We start from the raw sequence: 17,978 nt of genomic DNA on the forward strand, positions 1-17,978 counted from the left end.
CACATTGAGCTTCTTTTTCAACAGGGATCTTGCTTCTCCCTCTGCCTGCTCTGCCTGTTCTGCCTGCAGCTTTCCCTGATTCTCCTCGCTCTGTGACAAATGAAGAAATAAAATCTTAAAAAAATAAATAAAAATAAAAAACTTCTGCAAAAGAAGGAGGATACTACTCTCCTTCCCCATTTAATATCTTACAGATTTTTTCCTATCAGCAATACAAATCAACTGTCTTCTGTCTCCTGGGCTGCATAATATAGTTCACATAACTCTAAGTTCAAAGGTCAGATGGTTCTGGGGAGGAAGGGGCCAAAAGTAGTCTTTCCACGCGGCCATCAGAGACCTGGCTGCTGTGCCGTCTGCAGCGTCATCTCCACCCGGGACTGGCTGCAAGATGCTTGCCCGTGGCTTTTGGGAATACATGTTTTTATATTTACATTCATAGGACAAGGGGAGGGGAGACAGCGAAAGAAGCCACTCCTTGTGGACCATAGCTTCTTGGAGGCAGGCTGGGCTACTACTGAGACTGATAACTGTTGCCAGGAAAACACCCTGCATAGATTGGCCTAGCCAAGTAGGATCATCCTCTAGTGGGAGAGGGGTTTGAGGCCTGACCGAGTCCGGGTTCCCGGGTGGTCAGGGTGTGGATGGTAGGCTGGGGATCAGCAGTGTCTACAGGGTAGGAGTGGTCTCATTTGCACATAATTGCATGCAAGCATGTTTAGGTGTGTGCAGGTAAAGGAAAATGTAGAGAAGGTTGTTCATCCAAACTGGCTAATAGTTGTTTCAACTCTTTACAATGTATACAATTACATTGTACCAAAATAAAAGTCCTTTTAAAAGTCTTTAAAAAGACCTGCCATAAAACAACCATTCTGTAAGTCATCACTTGCGATAGAAATAGAATAATTGTCTTTTTTCAAAGGCGTGCAGAGTTTTATGGTGATCTTCACAATAAACTTTTTTTTAGAAGATTTTTATTTATTTGGGAGAGAGAGAATGCATGCACAAGCTGAGGGAGTGGCAGACAGAGGGAGAAGCAAGGTCCCTGCCGAGCAAGGAGCTGGACTCGGGACTTGATCCCAGGCCTCTGGGATCATGACCCAAGCCAGAGGCAGATGCTTAACTGATGGAGTCACCCAGGCGTCTCTCACAATAAGCATTATAGGAATTATTTCAGACATCCTGTAGACATGGGTCACTGAGTACAAGCTGGTGTGAATTCTGCTTTGCCATTTCATCTGCTTCCATAGGTCTGCCCACTCAGGAAGTGAGGATTCAAAGATGAAAGTTTCCTGCCCTCTCCTCCACCAGGTGCTTGTCCTAGTGGGGTGGGACAGCATATACAAATAGAAGAACTGAGGCACTGTTTGGTTGTTTTCATGAAGAGCATGGGACCACAGAGAGGAAGTGATCCATTGGCTGGAGGTGGAGGAAGGGCTTTGCAGGGGATGTGATATTAGAACTGTGTGGGAATAATCAGAGGAGGTGGGCGGTAGCAAACCCAGTGCCTAGCATGCCCATGAAAGGACTGGAGCCACATGGTGTTCTCACAGCAGGCCAACCTCGTGTCTAGAACTCAACTCTGGCATTGAAAGACAGGCTGGTGTCCTGTATTCATTTTCTATTGCTGTGTAACAAATTGCCACAAATTTAGGACTTTAAAGCAACATCTTTTTATTATCTCATAGTCTATAGGTCCAAAGTCCAGCAAAGCATAGCTGAACTCTATGCCCTGAGTCTCATGTGGCTGAAATAAAGGTGTGGGCAGGGCTGTGTTGCTTTCTGGAGGCGGGGGGCTGGGGCTGAGGTCACAGAATTTGCTTCCAGCTTCATTCAGATTGTTGGTGGAATCCAGTTCCTTGCAGTTTTCCCTCTGTTTTCAAGGCAGCAGCATCCCGGCCAGGCACATCGAGCCCAGCCTGGGCTTCCAATCTCTCACCTCCCCTTCTGCTTTTCTCTGATGCTTTTAAAAGCTCTTGTGATTCCATTGGGCCAACCTAGATAATCCAGGAAATTTCTGTGTTTTAAGATCAACTGATGAGTGACCTGAATTACATGACTTAAATCTCTTTTGAGGAGTAAAGTAACAGATTCATAGTCCCAGGGGGTAGATGGGCAATCTTCTGGTGGGTGGGGGGCAGGGGAAGAAGTGGGGCAGGGTTCCGCTTCCTACAGTTCCTGAGTTGGACCTTGGAACACTTAAGAGGATACCATGCTTCCTGCTGGGTGACCAGGGCCAGTCCCAGCCCTTCCAGGCCTCCTCTTTCTCTGAGAAGGGTCAATGAAGTTGGTTGGTACTGGGCCCAGGGCCCCTTGCCCTGCTGGCCAAGGTTCATCTAAGAATTGCCCTCAAGAATTTTCTATGTATTGTTATAATAAGTTCAGGATCAACTTTTTAAAAAATCAGGAACAGTCTCATGAAAATCTGCATTTTTGCTTTCTCTGGAAAAGGCATCAGTTCTGGCAACACTGAATTCTCCGCCGAGCTGGAACTGGGGGCACCCTGGGGGAAGAAAGGAGGGGCTGCGCCCCCTCCCCAAAAGTATCTGCCTTAGGAGGCCCCACTGAGTTCACACCCACTCCCCCCCACCCCCGGGGTCTCTACTAGGACGGGGAAGGAACCAGCATTTACTGGGACCTCGCCAGTGGCAGTCACTGAATATATATGAACGAATTTAATTCTCAAAACAACTATTTTACGGTGCTTCCACGGCACAAGGTTGGGCCCTTATGCCAGGGTGGCCTCCTACCCACGCCTCCCCCAGCCGGAGCTAGTCCCCCGCCGCCCCTCGGCGGCCCGCCCCCGCCGGCTGGGCGTCCCCGCCCCTGGCTCCAGAGCGCGGCCGGGAGGCCGGGTAGGGAAGGGGCCAGAGCGTGGAAGCCCGCCGCGCCCGCCGCCGCCGGTCCTCCGCCCCCGGGGCCGCAGCGGGCCGTCCCCGCCGTGGTCACGTGAAGGGCCGAGCGGAGCGCGCTCAGCCCGGGCCTCCGGGGACCCGAGGACAGAGTCCGCCGCGGCGGCCCCGACGCTCCCGCATCCCGACCCGCTGCGCCGCCGCCGCGGAGATGCCCGGGGCCGGCCGAGCCGCTGGTGTGCGCCGCCTGCGCCCGCAGCCCTCGGAGGAGCCGCCCGCGCTGGAGGTAAGGGGGCGACCGCGCTCGCAGGACTTCCCGAGGGCTGGCGGCGCGCGCCGACGGCAGAGTCTCGGGTCCGGAGCTTTCCCTCCCGGCGCGGCCACCCGCGGATCTCCCGGGTTGAGCGCGACCCCGCGCGAAGCCAGCGCTGGTTGCTGGGAGTAAGGGCCCGGTGGAGGCAGACGGGCGAGGAGCACCCCCCCGCCCTGGGGCTGACTCCGTTCTCTGGGCCGCGGGAGCCGTGGCCCTGGGGCTGCTCCGCTGGGAAGCGCACAGGGGCTGGAGCTCCCGGGATCAGCGCCCCGGGCCGCAGCCCTGCATGCTGGAGTCGGTGGGGGTCTGCTAAGTCCGCGCCCGCGCTGCCTGAGCGGGCCGGAGCCGCCTCCCCGCGGGCGGGGGCCGCGCTACAACCCGCGGCCGGGTTCTATGTTGGGGGTCCGGTGCCAGTTTAGCGCGCCCCTGCGAGGTCTAGGGTGCCCATGCTCGCCGCTTTGTGCCCAATGGCGGCAGGAAAACCTCCGAGGGTCCCACTGCAGGGAAACGCCCGGGAAGTCTGCGGGATGTGGGTCAGGGAGTGCTGATGCAGCCCCGGCTCTTCTCATCCCCGCGGGACGAAGCGGATGGGCTCAGCTCTGCGCTTCATTGGAAGACGTGGAGCTCCCAAGCAGTCGTTCCTGGATTGTTTCCTTTCTCTGGATGAGAACTCAGAGTGCAGAGAGAAGCAGAACTCCAGTTGTTGGAGTTCCTGCTCTGACCCAGAAAATCCTAACTCTGAGTGACGAGATGAGGAGGGCCCGATACCTGGTGCATTCTCCCGTTTCCCGCTCCGTAAGGTGGGGATGCTAAGTCACACCCACCTCAGAGGAGTCGGAAGACCTTGTGAGTCAGCCCCGAGCACAGTGCTTGGCCCACGGTAATGACAGCCAGGTTTCAGGCGTCTCTGGGAACATTCCCGTGTGCCTCCTTTCCTTCTGGTCCCGCAAGTGTGAGGGAGGCAAAGGGTCTTTTAGTTCCTTCTCCCCCTCCTCCTTGAGCTGGCCTCTTCAGCTCTGGGCTGTTCTGGCATCGCCCCTGCCTCTTCTCAGTGGGCTCCTGTGGCCCATTTAAGGCAGCCCACTAGGCAGGCTCTCTTGTGTAGAGTTGAAAATCCCTGCCTGGTGCATTGGCCTCCCTCTTCAGCCCGCTGGTCTCTCAGAGAGGCCTGGCCACTTCCAACAGGTGAATTTGACCATGTCTCCCTAAGGTAGACGAAGCAGGTAAAGGAGAAAGAGGAGAAGGATTCTTGGTCCCTTGCTGTGACCCAACCCAGGCGGTGTTCCCCTCCTTCTGCACTATGATGGGCCTGTGACCCCTGGAGTTTTCTGTGGTGAGAGCATCTTTTTAGATGGAGATTGTCCATGCCCTCCCTCTGTGTACTTAATATTTGTTTGTCTAAATAAGAGAAGACTGTAAACACACACACACAAAACTAATCCTTTGAGACCTCAAGAAATGCAGGGAGAGCTGAAACAGCCCAGAGTCCTGATCGAGTCCCAGGTGAGGCTTTTGGCTTAATTCACGCCTGCTGGAATCACATACTTGTGTCTCAGTATCTTTCAAAGCCCCTGGGAGCAGGCATGAAAGGCGAGGAGTCTGGTACCAGCTGCTAATTCTAGCAGAGACCCTCATTTTCTGGGATAACAGCGATGACTGAGTCATTAAGCCAAGCAAGGCTCTGACCTAAGATGCTTGGTAGCTACCATGAAATGGTTAGTTTGGGGGCACCTAATAAAAAACTGCTAGTCATCGAAAATGCATTTCTACCTTCTCCGTTCAAGTGTTTTTTGTTTGTTTGTTTGTTTGTTTTTTTAAAAGATCCTTTTTCTGCCTGGTGTTTCTTTTGGCAGATGCTAAGGTGGCAATCCACTCCTTTGGTACTTTTACCAACACTTTAAGTTTTGAAATCAAAATAATCCAATGTCAGTGATTCTCAGCCTTACTGTGGGTTAGAATTACCTGGGGAGACTTTAGAAATGTGTCTAGGTTCAGACCCTACTGCAGAGATTCTGATTTAATTGGCCTGAGTGTGACCTGGGTAACAGTCACTTTAAAGGTACCAAGTATGGAAAGTACAGCCAAGGCTGAGAGCCCACGTCCTGGCCGCTGTTACTTTGTGATCTGTGTGATCGCCTCCTGGTATTTTGTGTGCTTCTCTTTGAATCTTCTTATTCTTAAAGCTTTTCATTCAGGTCTTCGATTGCCCTGGCTTCAGGCTCTCCGTCTCCTGTTTTTCCCTTACATAGTGATTTGCAGAGAATTTTTTTTTTGCAGGAGGAAAATGGGAGGAACCAAGAAGGCCTGGGAGAGGATGAGTTACATCAGGTGGCCACAAGCTGGACTGGCTACAGGGGCCAGGGAGGAACATAAAACCAGGGGCCTAGGTGGGAACGACTCAGCTGGAGGAGTAGAGTGGGGCTTGTGGTGACGTGGAGGGGATGTCTTTTGCCAGAAGAAGACCATGGTTGTTCACTTCCAGTTGGCTTTGGCTCCAGGGGCTATCACAGACTGCAGAAATGGCCACAGACTCTTCCCATCTTGCGTACAACCCGGTTTGCAATGAGCCTTTGCAACTACTTCTAGCAGGAGATGGAGTCAATTTCTCCAGCCCTTGAGACCATTGACCGTGAAACTTACTTTAGCCAATGGGACAGTAGCAGAGGGGACACAAGCAGAGATAGGAAAAATACTCGCATTGGTGGTTGCTCTCCTCATGCTCCTGGGAACCCTTTGACCACCAGCGTGTAGAAGAGCCCTGCCTAGCTTGCTGCTCCATGCACATGGCCAAGACACGTGAGCATGGCTGTCCTGGGCCACCTCTTCCAGATGACCATACGGATTAGCTGTGTTGGTCTAGATCAGAAGGGCTGCCTGGCCGGCCCACAGAATTTGAAAAAATAGTGAGTGTTTATTCAGGTGACCTGAGTATCAGGGTGGGTAGCAAAAGCATATTGAAATAGAGCCCAGCATTGCCAGATGTTATGACCTTTCAAAGAGAAACCAGAAGTTCAAATTTTTGTGTAAGCTCCAGTTTTTAAAAAAATGTGAATTAGTAGCCAGCATCCATAAAGCAATCTCTGGGCCAAACAAAACACATCTTTAGGCTGCCCTTGGCCTGCAGGTTGTTGGTCTTTCTGCACTGAGGGACTGGAGGTGTTTATACTAACAGCTAACTGCCACCTCTTCTCTCACGGTCTCACCATGGCTGCCATGGCCTAGCTTACCCTCAGCAGCTAGCTGTTTCTTCATGGGAAATGCCCACAATATACTTTATAACCCCAGCTTCTCTTGGCAGTCTTTCTGTTTGGAGAAGGAAGCTGCTGGCATTGTCAGTCTTCATGGAGGAGATGAGATTTGAGATGGCCCTGCATGAAGGAAAGTTCTAGAAAGGGTACTTCTGGTCTTAGGTGTGGAAGTGGGGCCAGTAGTGGGACAGTGGACAATGCACCCGCTAATTTCAGCCAGAGGAGAGGGCTATTGCAGGGAAATGAGGGAAACAAAGTTGGAGAGCGGGGAGATCGTGGAGCCCCTAAATGCCAAGTGTGACATTTGATTCTGCAGGAACTCTAGGCAAAGGGAAGTCACTAGAAGCTTTTGAATGGGGGTTGCATGGGAAAGCAGTGACCATTTCTATTCTGGGCATCATTGTGCCCATAACTTATGGGAGCAAAGAAGGGAGGCAGAGAGAGACAGATAGAAAGTATAGTGCTTGTAGTAGCAGATGGGAAAACTGAGATGAGAGAGAATTTTCCTTAAGATTTACGGTAACTTCTTTTTATCTTAGGTTGTTGTTAGGTTAATTTTCTTATATAGCTAAATGAGACATATCAGCATTTTTATTTATTTATTTATTTATTTTTAAAAATATTTTATTTATTTATTTGTCAGAGACAGAGGGAGAGAGAGCAAGTGAGCACAGCAAGACAGAGAGGCAGGCAGAGGCAGAGGGAGAAGCAGGCTCCCTGCCGAGCAAGGATCCTGATGCGGGACTCAATCCCAGGACCTTGGGATCACCACCTGAGCCGAAGGCAGCCGCTTAACCAACTGAGCCACCCAGGTGTCCCAATATCAGCATTTTTAAAAAGCACTTCTGTCAACAGCTTTGTCAAGGTTCTTGTCTGACTTAAAGGTATCTGGAAATTCTAATTGTTTATTCCTACACCGTGGGACTTAGGGAAGGAACTTCCTTGTTTTCCCCTGAAAGCTTCTGGAAATGATCATTCCCTATTCTCCTGCACTTTCTCTGCCCTCTCTCCCTAAGGGATTCTAAGTTATCCACCTTTCCAGAGAATGAAGGCTTACAGGGTTGAGAGGCCTGGAGGAGAGAATACAAAAGTCTTAAATACATTTCAGATATGGGGAGAGGGAGGGGGATGTCATAGCTAGAAGAAGAGGACAAAAAGAAAATCCAGAAAAGTTCAATTATTGCCCTAGTGCCATGAGAATACAAAATGTACAAGAAGCAGTAGTAAAGGGGTCATATTTAGGCCAGTGATTTTCCATCTTGCTTGCATGTTGGGATCCTTTGGGAGCTTTACAGATTTGTCCCAAATCTCATCTCCTTGAGACTCTGATGCACTTGGTCTGCGCAACAGGATCTTTACCAGCAAAGCTTGGAAGGTGGTGGGAGGTGCTGTGGGGGTTCAGAACTGCTGTCCTGGCAGACACTGGTGCCTCCCTGAGGCCGGGGCTGCTGTCGTGGGGTGCAAAGCCATCCATAAGCTGTGTCTGGGGGAACATTGCTCTTTGGTCTTTGCTTGTTTTCATGGTAGATAGGGGCCGTGGTTCGCATGTAAACTTGAAAGAGCATGTCTGACACAAGCCACATTCTTGGGTTGCATGAAAATGATTTGTTTTATGGAAAGATCCAGATGGCCTTAGTACTAGTGAGAATGGTCATTGCAGTAGTTTGCCTGCGGAGAGTACTTCTTCCCAAGCAAAGATGGGCAAGAGCCTTAGAAGTTCCACAGAAACAGGATGGAGAGAAGGAAGACAAGTAGGCACAGAAGACCGAGCAGCTGGGATTTTAAAGAGAGAGAGACAGATGTCAAAAGTGGACTAGGTAGGAATGGGAAAGCTTAGAAACAATGTCAAAGTAGATTGGCTGTTGTGAAAGTGTCAGCGTATTTCAGCGTAACAGGCATGAGTTCAGGTGGCAAGGGAGGTTTGGAAGAGGTGCCCTGGTGCTTATATTATTCAGTGTGGGGAGCCTGGTTAGTGGTTGAGGGAGGTAACTCCCAGGGCCTAGCTGGCTGAGGATTGCCGCTGAGCATTTTTTCTGTTCTCTACCTGGAGGGCATGTGGATGGTACATCTCAAATCTGTGTTTGTCAAACTGCTCGTTTATGGACAAACCTTTTCACTGGGACTGGGAGAATGTTAGTAGCATCATCTTTTAAAATTGGTAACACTAGTGGCTTTAAGAGATTTTGACCTGAAAATAAATAAATAAATAAGTAAGTAAGTAAATAAATAAATAAAAGATTTTTATTTATTTATTTGACAGAGAGAGAGAGATCACAGGTAGGCAGATAGGCAGGCAGAGAGAGAGAAGGGAGCAAGCTCCCCGCTGAGCGGAGAGCCCAATGCGGGGCTCAATCCCAGGACCCTGAGTTCATGACCTGAGCTGAAGGCAGAGGCTTAACCCACCGAGCCACCCAGGCACCCCGACCTGAATATATTTTTTAAGGGCCTTCATATTATAATTTGTTGCTGTTCCAGTACAGTCTTTAGGGGGCTTAAGGGAACTTTCTTAAGATTAGTGTGCATTCACTTAAAAAAATAAACTCTTGTTGATGCTTGCCATTTTCTATCTCAGTCAGATTTCTAAGTATATCCTGGGGAGCTCTAGTGTTCCTCGGTGTTTGAGATGTTCAATGGAAAAATAGTTGGTATTAATAGATTGCCTACTAAAATATTTTTAAAATATGTGAAAGGAAAATGTGTGATGAAGTGTCTAACACATTTTTATGGTGCTTCTTAGTTTTAAAAGATTTTATTTATTTATTTACTTATTTACTTGTTTATTATTTAGATCACAAGCAGGGGTAGGGGCAGAGGGAAAGAGAGAACCTCAAGCAGACTGCATGGAGCGTGGAGCCCAACGTGGGGCTGCATCCCATGATCCTGAGATCATGACCTGAAACTGAAATTGAGAGTCAGACACTGAACAGGCTGAGCCACCCAGATGCTCCCAGTTCTCAGTTTTTAATAACCTGCCTTTAAGAATTGCTGTACCAGCCCTGAGAAGGCCCGTGACTCGAGAGGTGACAGGTTCTTAGCGCTGTGACATCTTTGAGATTGTTGTTCTGCATCTATTTTTAATGGAAACATTCATCTTTTGGGGGTAATTTTTAACAGCTTTATTTAGCTATAATTGATAAAAAACTAAACTATACTTATTCTAAGTGTGCAGTTTGGTGAGTCTTGGTAGATGAATACACTCGTGATGTTAATGCCACAGTCGAGGTAATGAGCATATCTGTCACCCCTGCAGGTTTCCTTGTGCCCGTTTACCATCCATCCCTTTCCCCATCCCCTCCTCCCCATTCCCAGGCCTCTGATCTGGTCTCTGCCCCTGTAGAGTAGCTTGCATATTCTAGACTTTTATATACTCATATAGTAGGTACTCTTTCGGCAGAACAGGAGTTAGTTTCTTTCACTCTGCAAAACTATTTTGAGATTCATCCATTTTGTTGTGTTTATCAGTAATTTATTCCTTTTTATTGCTGAGTCGTCTTTCATGGTAGAGATATATCACATTATGTTTATCCATACACCTATTGTGGACATGTTGGTTGTTTCTGGTGTTCAATTGTTGAGCTGCTATGAATATTTGTATACAAGTATGACTTTGGAATGGTATTCTAACATAACCCTCATTCTCGAGGTGGATGTAAAGTCTCTGTGTAGACATATGCTTTCTTTCTCTTTGGTAAATAACTAGGGACTAAATGGCCAAGAAACTACCAAACTGTTTTCTGAAAGAAATGCATGGTTTTCCATTCCTTCCAACAATGTGTGAGCATTCCTGTTGCCTTACGTCCTTGCCAACATTTGGCATAGTCAGTCGTTAGTTGTAGCCATTGTAGTCAATATGAAATGGTATCTCAATGGAGCTTAAATAATGTATTTCCTAAATAAAGAAAGAAAGAAAGAAGGAAAAATAAAAATAAAAATAAAAATATGTATTTCCCTAATGACTAATGATGCTGAGTATCTTCTTATGTTCTTATTTGCCATGCATACATATATCTTCTGTAGTGAAATATCTATTTTTAAAAAAGATTTTATCTATTTATTTGACAGAGAGAGGGATCACAAGTAGGCAGAGTGGCAGGCGGTGGGGAAGCAGGCTCCCTGCGAAGCCGAGAGCATGATTCGGAGCTTGATCCCAGGACCCTGAGACCATGACCTGAGCCGAAGGCAGAGGCTTTAACCCACTGAGCCACCCAGGCTCCCCAAGTAGTGAAATATCTATTAAAAGACTTACCTTGGGGGCGCAGGATCGAGCCCCCGTCAGGCTCTCTGCTCAGCAGGAAGCCTGCTTCCCCCTCTCTCTCTGCCTACTTGTGATCTCTGTCTGTCAAATAAACAAATAAAATATTAAAAAAAAAAAAAAGACTTACCTTAGTAACTAATGTTTGTGGTTTTTTAATGCAATATAACATTTTTTTGAGTGTTGCAATATGAAATAAACTGAGGAAACACAGTTTTGCTGTGTCTACAGATACATACTTTTGTATATTTTTATCAAGTTTGGAATCTTTTGACCTCTTTGAATACTAGATCCATTTGCAAAATGGGCTTGAATGACCAATGTAGATTTCCATTCCAGTTCCAGCAGGAAGATGTCCTGTTTTGAGGAGGTAATCCTGGCAATTGGACAGATAATCAGGTTGTTTTCCTTGTCAAGTACATAGGAAGGTCTAAATAGCTAGTCTCTACATATGTGTGCTTTATCTCGTTTATACAGAATCAGAAGTGAGAGTCATTGCAAATGGGGCTCAGCTGTACTGGCCATGAAGAGATGTAAAGTCAAATCTCAAGATGCCACTTTGGCTGATTGGATATAATCAATCATTTAAAATTATATGAATGTTGGTGAGAAGCAGGAAAACATGGTGCTTATGTACTGTTTAGAGGCATATCAAAGGCGTAACTTTTGGGGAAACAATTTGGTATTATCTATCAAAACAAAAAAACCCAAACACCTTTCATTCACAAGTTCAACTCTATACTACAAAAACATTCATATGGCACAAAGCAATGCGTGTGTATCCATGTGTAATATATATATATATATTAAAATTCAATGTAATTGTGTTCAAACTAGAAAACAAAAGGAGATACTACCTAAAGGAACAATCATTTATTAAAAAGAATGGGATAGGTTTTTTTTTTTTTCATGAAAAAAATGTCCGGAATATGTGGGGAAAGGAAACTTTGTATCAGATGAAAACCATTTTATTACTTTAAAATTATGTATATGTATAGAGTGGGGTCATCCCTTAAGAAGCAGTTAGCTTCAAAAGTCATCTAGAAAGGCATTGATTTATGTGTCAAAATTACCCTTGAAAAACACTCTAACCACCCATCAAGTACCCTAAATATAATTTTGTGTTTATATATTTGTGTGTGTATGTTAGTATATATATATGTTAGTATAAATATGCCATTGAAGGACATGTATATATACTATTTAGTGCTTTTTTGTTCTCATTCCCTCCTCTGAGAGCCTATATTTGAATTCAAGAAAGTCCAGCATTCCTGTGTCTCAGTCCCACTGCAGGATTCCCGGTGCCTAGCAACGTGTCTGGAGGTGTACAACCAGTCCTATAATGTTGATTACTCCTGGCGAGAGTGGGAAGGGCGGGGTGGGTTTCTTTTTGTACTTATTATGAAAAAGAGAAGTGTCCTTTCCTCTTCTTTTTTTTTTTTTTTAAAGATTTTATTTATTTATTTGACAGAGAGAGATCACAAGTAGGCAGAGAGGCAGGCAGAGAGAGAGAGGGGAGAAAGCAGGCTCCCTGCCGAGCAGAGAGCCCGATGCGGGACTCGATCCCAGGACCCTGAGATCATGACCTGAGCCGAAGGCAGCGGCTTAACCCACTGAGCCACCCAGGCGCCCTGTCCTTTCCTCTTCTGACCGGTGTTCTCTCCCTACTTTCTCCCAAGGAGGACCAGGACCTCCTCCTGGCAGCTGCCTATGTTTCTGATGCCCAGTACAACAGAAATGTTCCCTTTGAAACATCTCCTCGGGCCATCAGGTAATGAAAGTGTTTAACTGTCACAGAGACTAAACTGTCCTCTAGTGCCTAACAGTCTTCAAGTTAAACCCAAACCGAAGACATTGTCTCCACAATCATTTTGAAAAGTCTCTAGGATATGGCACATAGATTTGGATAAAATCCTAAAAGCCAATGCTTTTTTTTTTTTTTTTTAGAGTTATAAGAACATGGTGTCTCACACATAAGAAAGCATTCAATCAACATATTAGGGACAGATACACGAGTAAATGAGAACATCCAGAACAGGAGAGAGGGCATCCAAAGTAAACACATTATCGCCTTTTCCTCTTAGGCATGGTTTGTCCTCTTAGAGTCAACTCAATGAAAAGCCTTGTTCTTTTTCTTTCTGTTGCCTTGTGATGTAATCCATATGTTTGTTCTTTTCATAAGAATCCCGCCTTTTCTTTCTCACCCCATAAACGTTGAACTAAGACCAAGGATTTGGCTCAAAATAAGGAAAAAACATTTCTTATCATCAGGGCTCAGTGCCAGTGCCTCCCAAAGCAATGAACGCCTCATTCCTGGAAGCTTCAAGCAGGTTGCGGCCAGGGGATGGGGAAGAGAACTGTGTGACTGTGAGATCCCTCTGAGTCTATCATGTTTTCAAGATGGGACGATGCACATTTAAACTGGTTAGGCTACCATGCCACATCATATAGGTCACTTTAACTGAGGGTTTACTCTGTACTAGTCACTGTTTAAAGTCCTCTAAAAGTATTCTCTTATTATTGTCGTAATCACCACGAGGAAGGTTTAATCATAGCTGGAGACTGTTAAGAGACTGTCCTTTGAGATATGATAATATGTTGATTTTTTTTTTCTGTTAGTATTTTGTAATGTGTGCCTTATTCACTACTGTCCCTTGCTCCTCAGAACTGAAAGGAAATGTGGCCAGAGCCATACTCTGTATTTTACCTACCATGTCTTCTAGTGGGAAGTTTGATTTCTGCTTGACTTCTGCTCCTTGTTTGCAAACACCTTTTTCTTTTTGTCTTCAGACTTTACTACTTTTATAACCACTGGACAATGCAAGTAGCCATCTACTTCTTTATTTGTGTAGACCTTTCCCTCGCCCTGTTTGAAGAGCCTGCGCTGTTTCCACTGCCTTTCTTGGTAAGGATTAAGAACAAAATGGCTTTGTCATTGATGAGGTGGTCCCCGTTCCTCCCCACCCCCAATTTCAATACACATGATTTTATTTTTATTGCTGGGGACTGAAAGAATTCTGTTTATTCACTGAGCTGTTGCTTCCTTCATAGGCATTTTCAGTGGAGTAGAAGCTTTATTGTCTTCTGTGTACCCAGGGCTAAACTGGATAGACAAATGATATTTTCAGAGCATATCTATTAAATGGCAAGCAGACAATGTCATAGTATGGTAGAATATGCAACTTATACTTGCCACATTTCCAGCTTTCTTAAGTCCTAGATCACTAGCCTATTTATTGGTGCCTGGTAGCGGGTCACACAGGATTTTGAGTAATACAACCAATGAACCAGCTATTCCAGATCAGTGCCAGTAAGTAACTGATCATCTGTTCATGTTAATTCTCAGCTTGGTGCAGCTCCTGCCTCCTAGAGTAGTTGTAGCAGAAACTGGATAACTTGCAAGGCCCAGAGTATGTGCTGTCTGGTGCTTTAACAGACAAGGGTCATCGACCCTAGCCTAAAAAACAGGCTTCTATTGCCTCCCATGATTCTGTGGGTAATGGGGCCCAATTGGGCAGTTTTCTGTTCTGGGGTCATGAGCTGTGGAGATTGATATCTGGAGGCTCTGTCGATCTCTGGGGGCTGGCAGGGGCTGCTGGCCATCACCTGGGAGCTTGCCTGGCTGGAGCTGTGGACCAGAGGGCCCTGTTGTCTTTTACCCGGCTGCTACGTGGGCCTCTAGGCTTCTCCCAGTTGGGGCAGGGGAGGTCCAGGAAGGAGCGCCCTCCTGTACGGGCACCATCAGGCTTCTACTTGTATAACACTTGCTGCTGTCCTGTTGGCCAAGGACCAGCAGGTGCTGAGTCAGCAGGGGAGGACACCGCCAAGAGCTAAAGACTGGAATCACGGTTCCTTGGGGGCCGCCAGCGTGGTGGTGTAACAGACTTCCATATGAGGAGATGCCACAATTAATGGAGTCTCTGGACAGAAAACTTGTGGCCCAGGGACTATCAGAACAAACATAAAGTGAGCTGAAACAGAGCTGTGCATTCACAGGTCCAGACAGTCAGGCCCTCTCTAGCAAGGCCCACTTGGGACACCATGAGCCTTCCCTGGGGTCATCTTCTCAGTCCCTTGCCTCCCTGCTTAAGTCCTCCCCCTTGCAGGTGTTAGTGGCACGGGAGCTTTGGGTTGGCTGCCTGGGTTCACAGCGCTCCTTCGGCCAGCATTTGTACCTCCGGTCTCTAGAACCCAGTATGCCAATGTGTCATGCTGGGGCTTTGGCCCAAGGACAGCATTACGGAGCACATCTTATTTTGAGCTGGGGTGTCCTGGAATCGCCCCAGGCCCTTTGATACTACTGGTCTTGACAGTGAATCTCTAGAACCCTTCAAGAGTGAGCAGGCTGAGGGCAAGAACGTTTGCAAGGAGCTGGAGTCTGTGTCTGTGCCCAGGGCCCATGGCATGGGGGGAGGAAGACTGTGTCACCTTGCTGTTTTTAGGGCCCAGAGCCAGCCCTTCCCATCCCTTAGGGAATCCATTCCTCCAGCCGGCACCCCAGACCTTTCTGTCTTCCTACCCTAACCTGGCCAGGTTGCCCTTTCCCCACCTCTTCCTGCTCAGCCACCCTCCTCTGCCCGTGATGCAGACTGAGTGTCCCTGAGGCCAGCTGCCTCAGGGCAGTCACAGGGAAGCCTGGGCCGTGGTCCCAGGCCAATTAGCTGCCAGTAGGGACTTCGGAGCTGGGGTCCTTTACCTACAGAGGAGACCGTCAGGACGTGGCGCTGGGCTCAGTGGCCTCCATTCTTTCCTCCAACCAACCACACACAGGTAGAGAGGGCAGCAGTGGCAGAGATGGCTAAGGAATGACCCACATTCAAAACATGTCTTTGGGCAGTTACTCTACTATTAGAGAAACTGAACGTCTAAGTGCCCAATCTAAATATGAATGTGAGAATTAGAGAGCCCAGAACATTCCTATGTCTATCAACCCTGACCTCCCCTTTTCTGGGGAAATGCCTTCTGGGTCCCCTGCCCGCTGATTCAGCCCCTCCCAGGAAGCCCTGCCTGTTGGGTCATGGGATTCATGGCTCGAGGACAGATTTCTTTGTAGGAAGAAGATATCATCCCCACCAGCAAAGATTTTGGTTGCAACTGGCAAAGAAATTAAGGGACATCACTAATTCTCAGAGGGTGGCATCAAGGGAGCTTGGGGAGTGGGGCAGATACAAGAGGGCGAATGCTGAATTTCCAAGTGGCGGGGTGGGGGGGGGGGCTATGTTTAGTCTCTGTTTTCTGTGTGCAGGCTACCTCAATAGCAGAAGTACTCTGCCTGACTGCGTTCTTCGGGAGACTTGTACATTTTGCGAAAGTCACCCCTCAGATGGTTTTCTGGAAGGATACGAAAAACATCTGCATCATGGTAACCATAGCGGTGAGTGCTTATGATTGTGCGCTGAGGAGTTTGTGGTCAAAGGCAGAAACTATGAAGCAAACAGACTTGGTTAAAGCAACAGTGACAGACTTTGGCACAGCAAACCCCGTTTGCACGAGACAAATGCGAACCCCAACTAAAGAACAGAAAAGGCAAAATATGACGGTGAGAATGCTGTATTTTAGCATAGTGAGAGCACTTCCAAATTAAAAGGGGGGGGGGGGACAGAAACTCCAGTACTGCCAAAAATAGGCGAAGGCATCTCACAGAAGAAAAATAATGGTAGCTAAGAAAAAAGCATGTCATTTCTCTAAAATATATATATATAAAATATATATATTATATATATATGTACATATATATATATATATAAACAATAAAATATCATGTGTTCGCCTATGAAACAGTGTTACCAAGATTGAGAGGAAAAAGAACCTTCTACCCCACTGACGGGACAAATAAGCTATCTTTCTGGAAGGCTGTGTGGCATTTCCTTTCAAAACCCTGGAGTTCCATTCCTGGGAATTTATCTTTAGGAAAGGAGGATGTGTTCAAAGATTTTAGCCCTAAGACTGGTCATAGCTGAACTGTTCATAATACTGAAACATTGGAAACAACTCGATTTCCTGACAGTAGATACATGTTATATAAAATGTGGCCCCTCCACTCAGCCTTTTGAAATAGTGTTAAAGCAGTGTTTGTGTCTATTACCAAGGGGAGGTGCTAATCATTCATTAAGTCAAAAGAACAAGTTACAGTAGAGCTGGAGCTCATCTTTGTTAAAAAGAAAAAGGAAGGAATGTGTATGACATTCACAGAGAGATCGGAAGGGTATATGCTAAGCGGTTATGCCCAGAGAGGCCCCTTCAGTGATTAGATAAAAGTACTTCATAGTCAGCAGAAGAGCAGAACAGAGGTTCTGATTAACCTGTGGCTCAGTTTGCACACCTCCAAGCCAGAACTTCCACAAGCACTGGTAGGTAGGGGTCCCCATACTATAGCTGAGTTTCTTTTGCGGCCAACTGCTCGCTAGCAGTTTCTATGTCTGTGTGTTAACACAAACATGATGAGACGAAACCCTCTTTGCCCCACCACTCCCCTAGCTGTTTGTTTGTGGGTGGTGCCATAAGTCCCAACACCCAGTTCCTAGTCCTCTTAGTCAAGATTCTCTCTTCTTGCATCTGGCTTCCCCAGAGCCCCTCAGGAAGCCTCTTGACCTGTTTCCATTCTCCCTGCTTGGACTATTGCAGTAGTGTCTAATGTGACCATGCTCTGTCTCTGTTGCATGCCATTCTGTTCCCACAACATGGTCCAGGCCCTGGTCACCTCTTTCAGGAGCTGCCACAGTCACCTCAGCCTCAGATCCCCACCCGATACGTGCATTTTAGATGCTGCCGCTGGATTAATTCTCTGCAAGTGCATCTCCCATCACTTCCTTCCCTTGCTCCAAGATGTCTGTGAGCTCCACAGACTACACAGTGCCCTCAGTCCTGCAAACGTGTTTCACGGGGCCCTCTTCACTCTGGCTGGCCCGAGTTTTCTGCTGCCCCACAAACCTACCACTACCTCCTCCTCAACCTGTGATGGCTCGTTTGCCTGGAATGCCCAGGTCTCTTCTTGCCTTGCTCGAAACATTTGTTGTGATTTCTCTTGACCCATTTGCTGAACCCTCAGAATATGGAGACTCTCTCTCTATACTTCTCTTATTTTTAGAAATATTTCTAAATCTGGGAGGGGTCCGTGGGTTCCACACTGTCACTTCCTATGTGTGCCCTCTAGCAGGGTGACCCTGACAATTTTGTCCCTTGTCTCTCACAGCTGACCTTGATCGATTTGATTATCTATGGTTCCCTGGAAGCTGTTAATATCCACAGTGTTCGATGGTCAAGGGCCTTACGGCCAGTCTTCCTAATTAACTTCCCTGAAAGTCGTCAGGTAAGGA

General features: G+C 47.1%; 1 protein-coding gene across 4 annotated transcripts in view; it reads left to right on the forward strand.

Annotated features, from left to right (window-relative positions):
- LOC309870840 overlaps positions 1-17,978 on the forward strand; it is a 54,630-nt gene that overhangs the window by 17,450 nt on the left and 19,202 nt on the right. The window contains exons 1-5 of one of the 4 annotated variants that reach the window (XM_082743333.1): positions 1,456-1,596; positions 12,342-12,433; positions 13,453-13,567; positions 15,908-16,036; positions 17,855-17,971. In XM_082743333.1, coding sequence (XP_082599459.1) covers positions 13,481-13,567; positions 15,908-16,036; positions 17,855-17,971 — 333 coding nt within the window. In that variant the 5' untranslated portion in view covers positions 1,456-1,596; positions 12,342-12,433; positions 13,453-13,480. Of the gene's footprint in view, positions 1-1,455; positions 1,597-2,825; positions 3,136-12,341; positions 12,434-13,452; positions 13,568-15,907; positions 16,037-17,854; positions 17,972-17,978 lie in introns of those variants that run through there. The other 3 variants (XM_082743331.1, XM_082743330.1, XM_082743332.1) reach the window with 3 other exon arrangements.

The sequence above is a fragment of the Mustela nivalis genome (genome assembly GCF_964662115.1).
Source record: "Mustela nivalis genome assembly, chromosome: 8".
In the NCBI taxonomy this organism is placed as follows: domain Eukaryota; kingdom Metazoa; phylum Chordata; class Mammalia; order Carnivora; family Mustelidae; genus Mustela; species Mustela nivalis.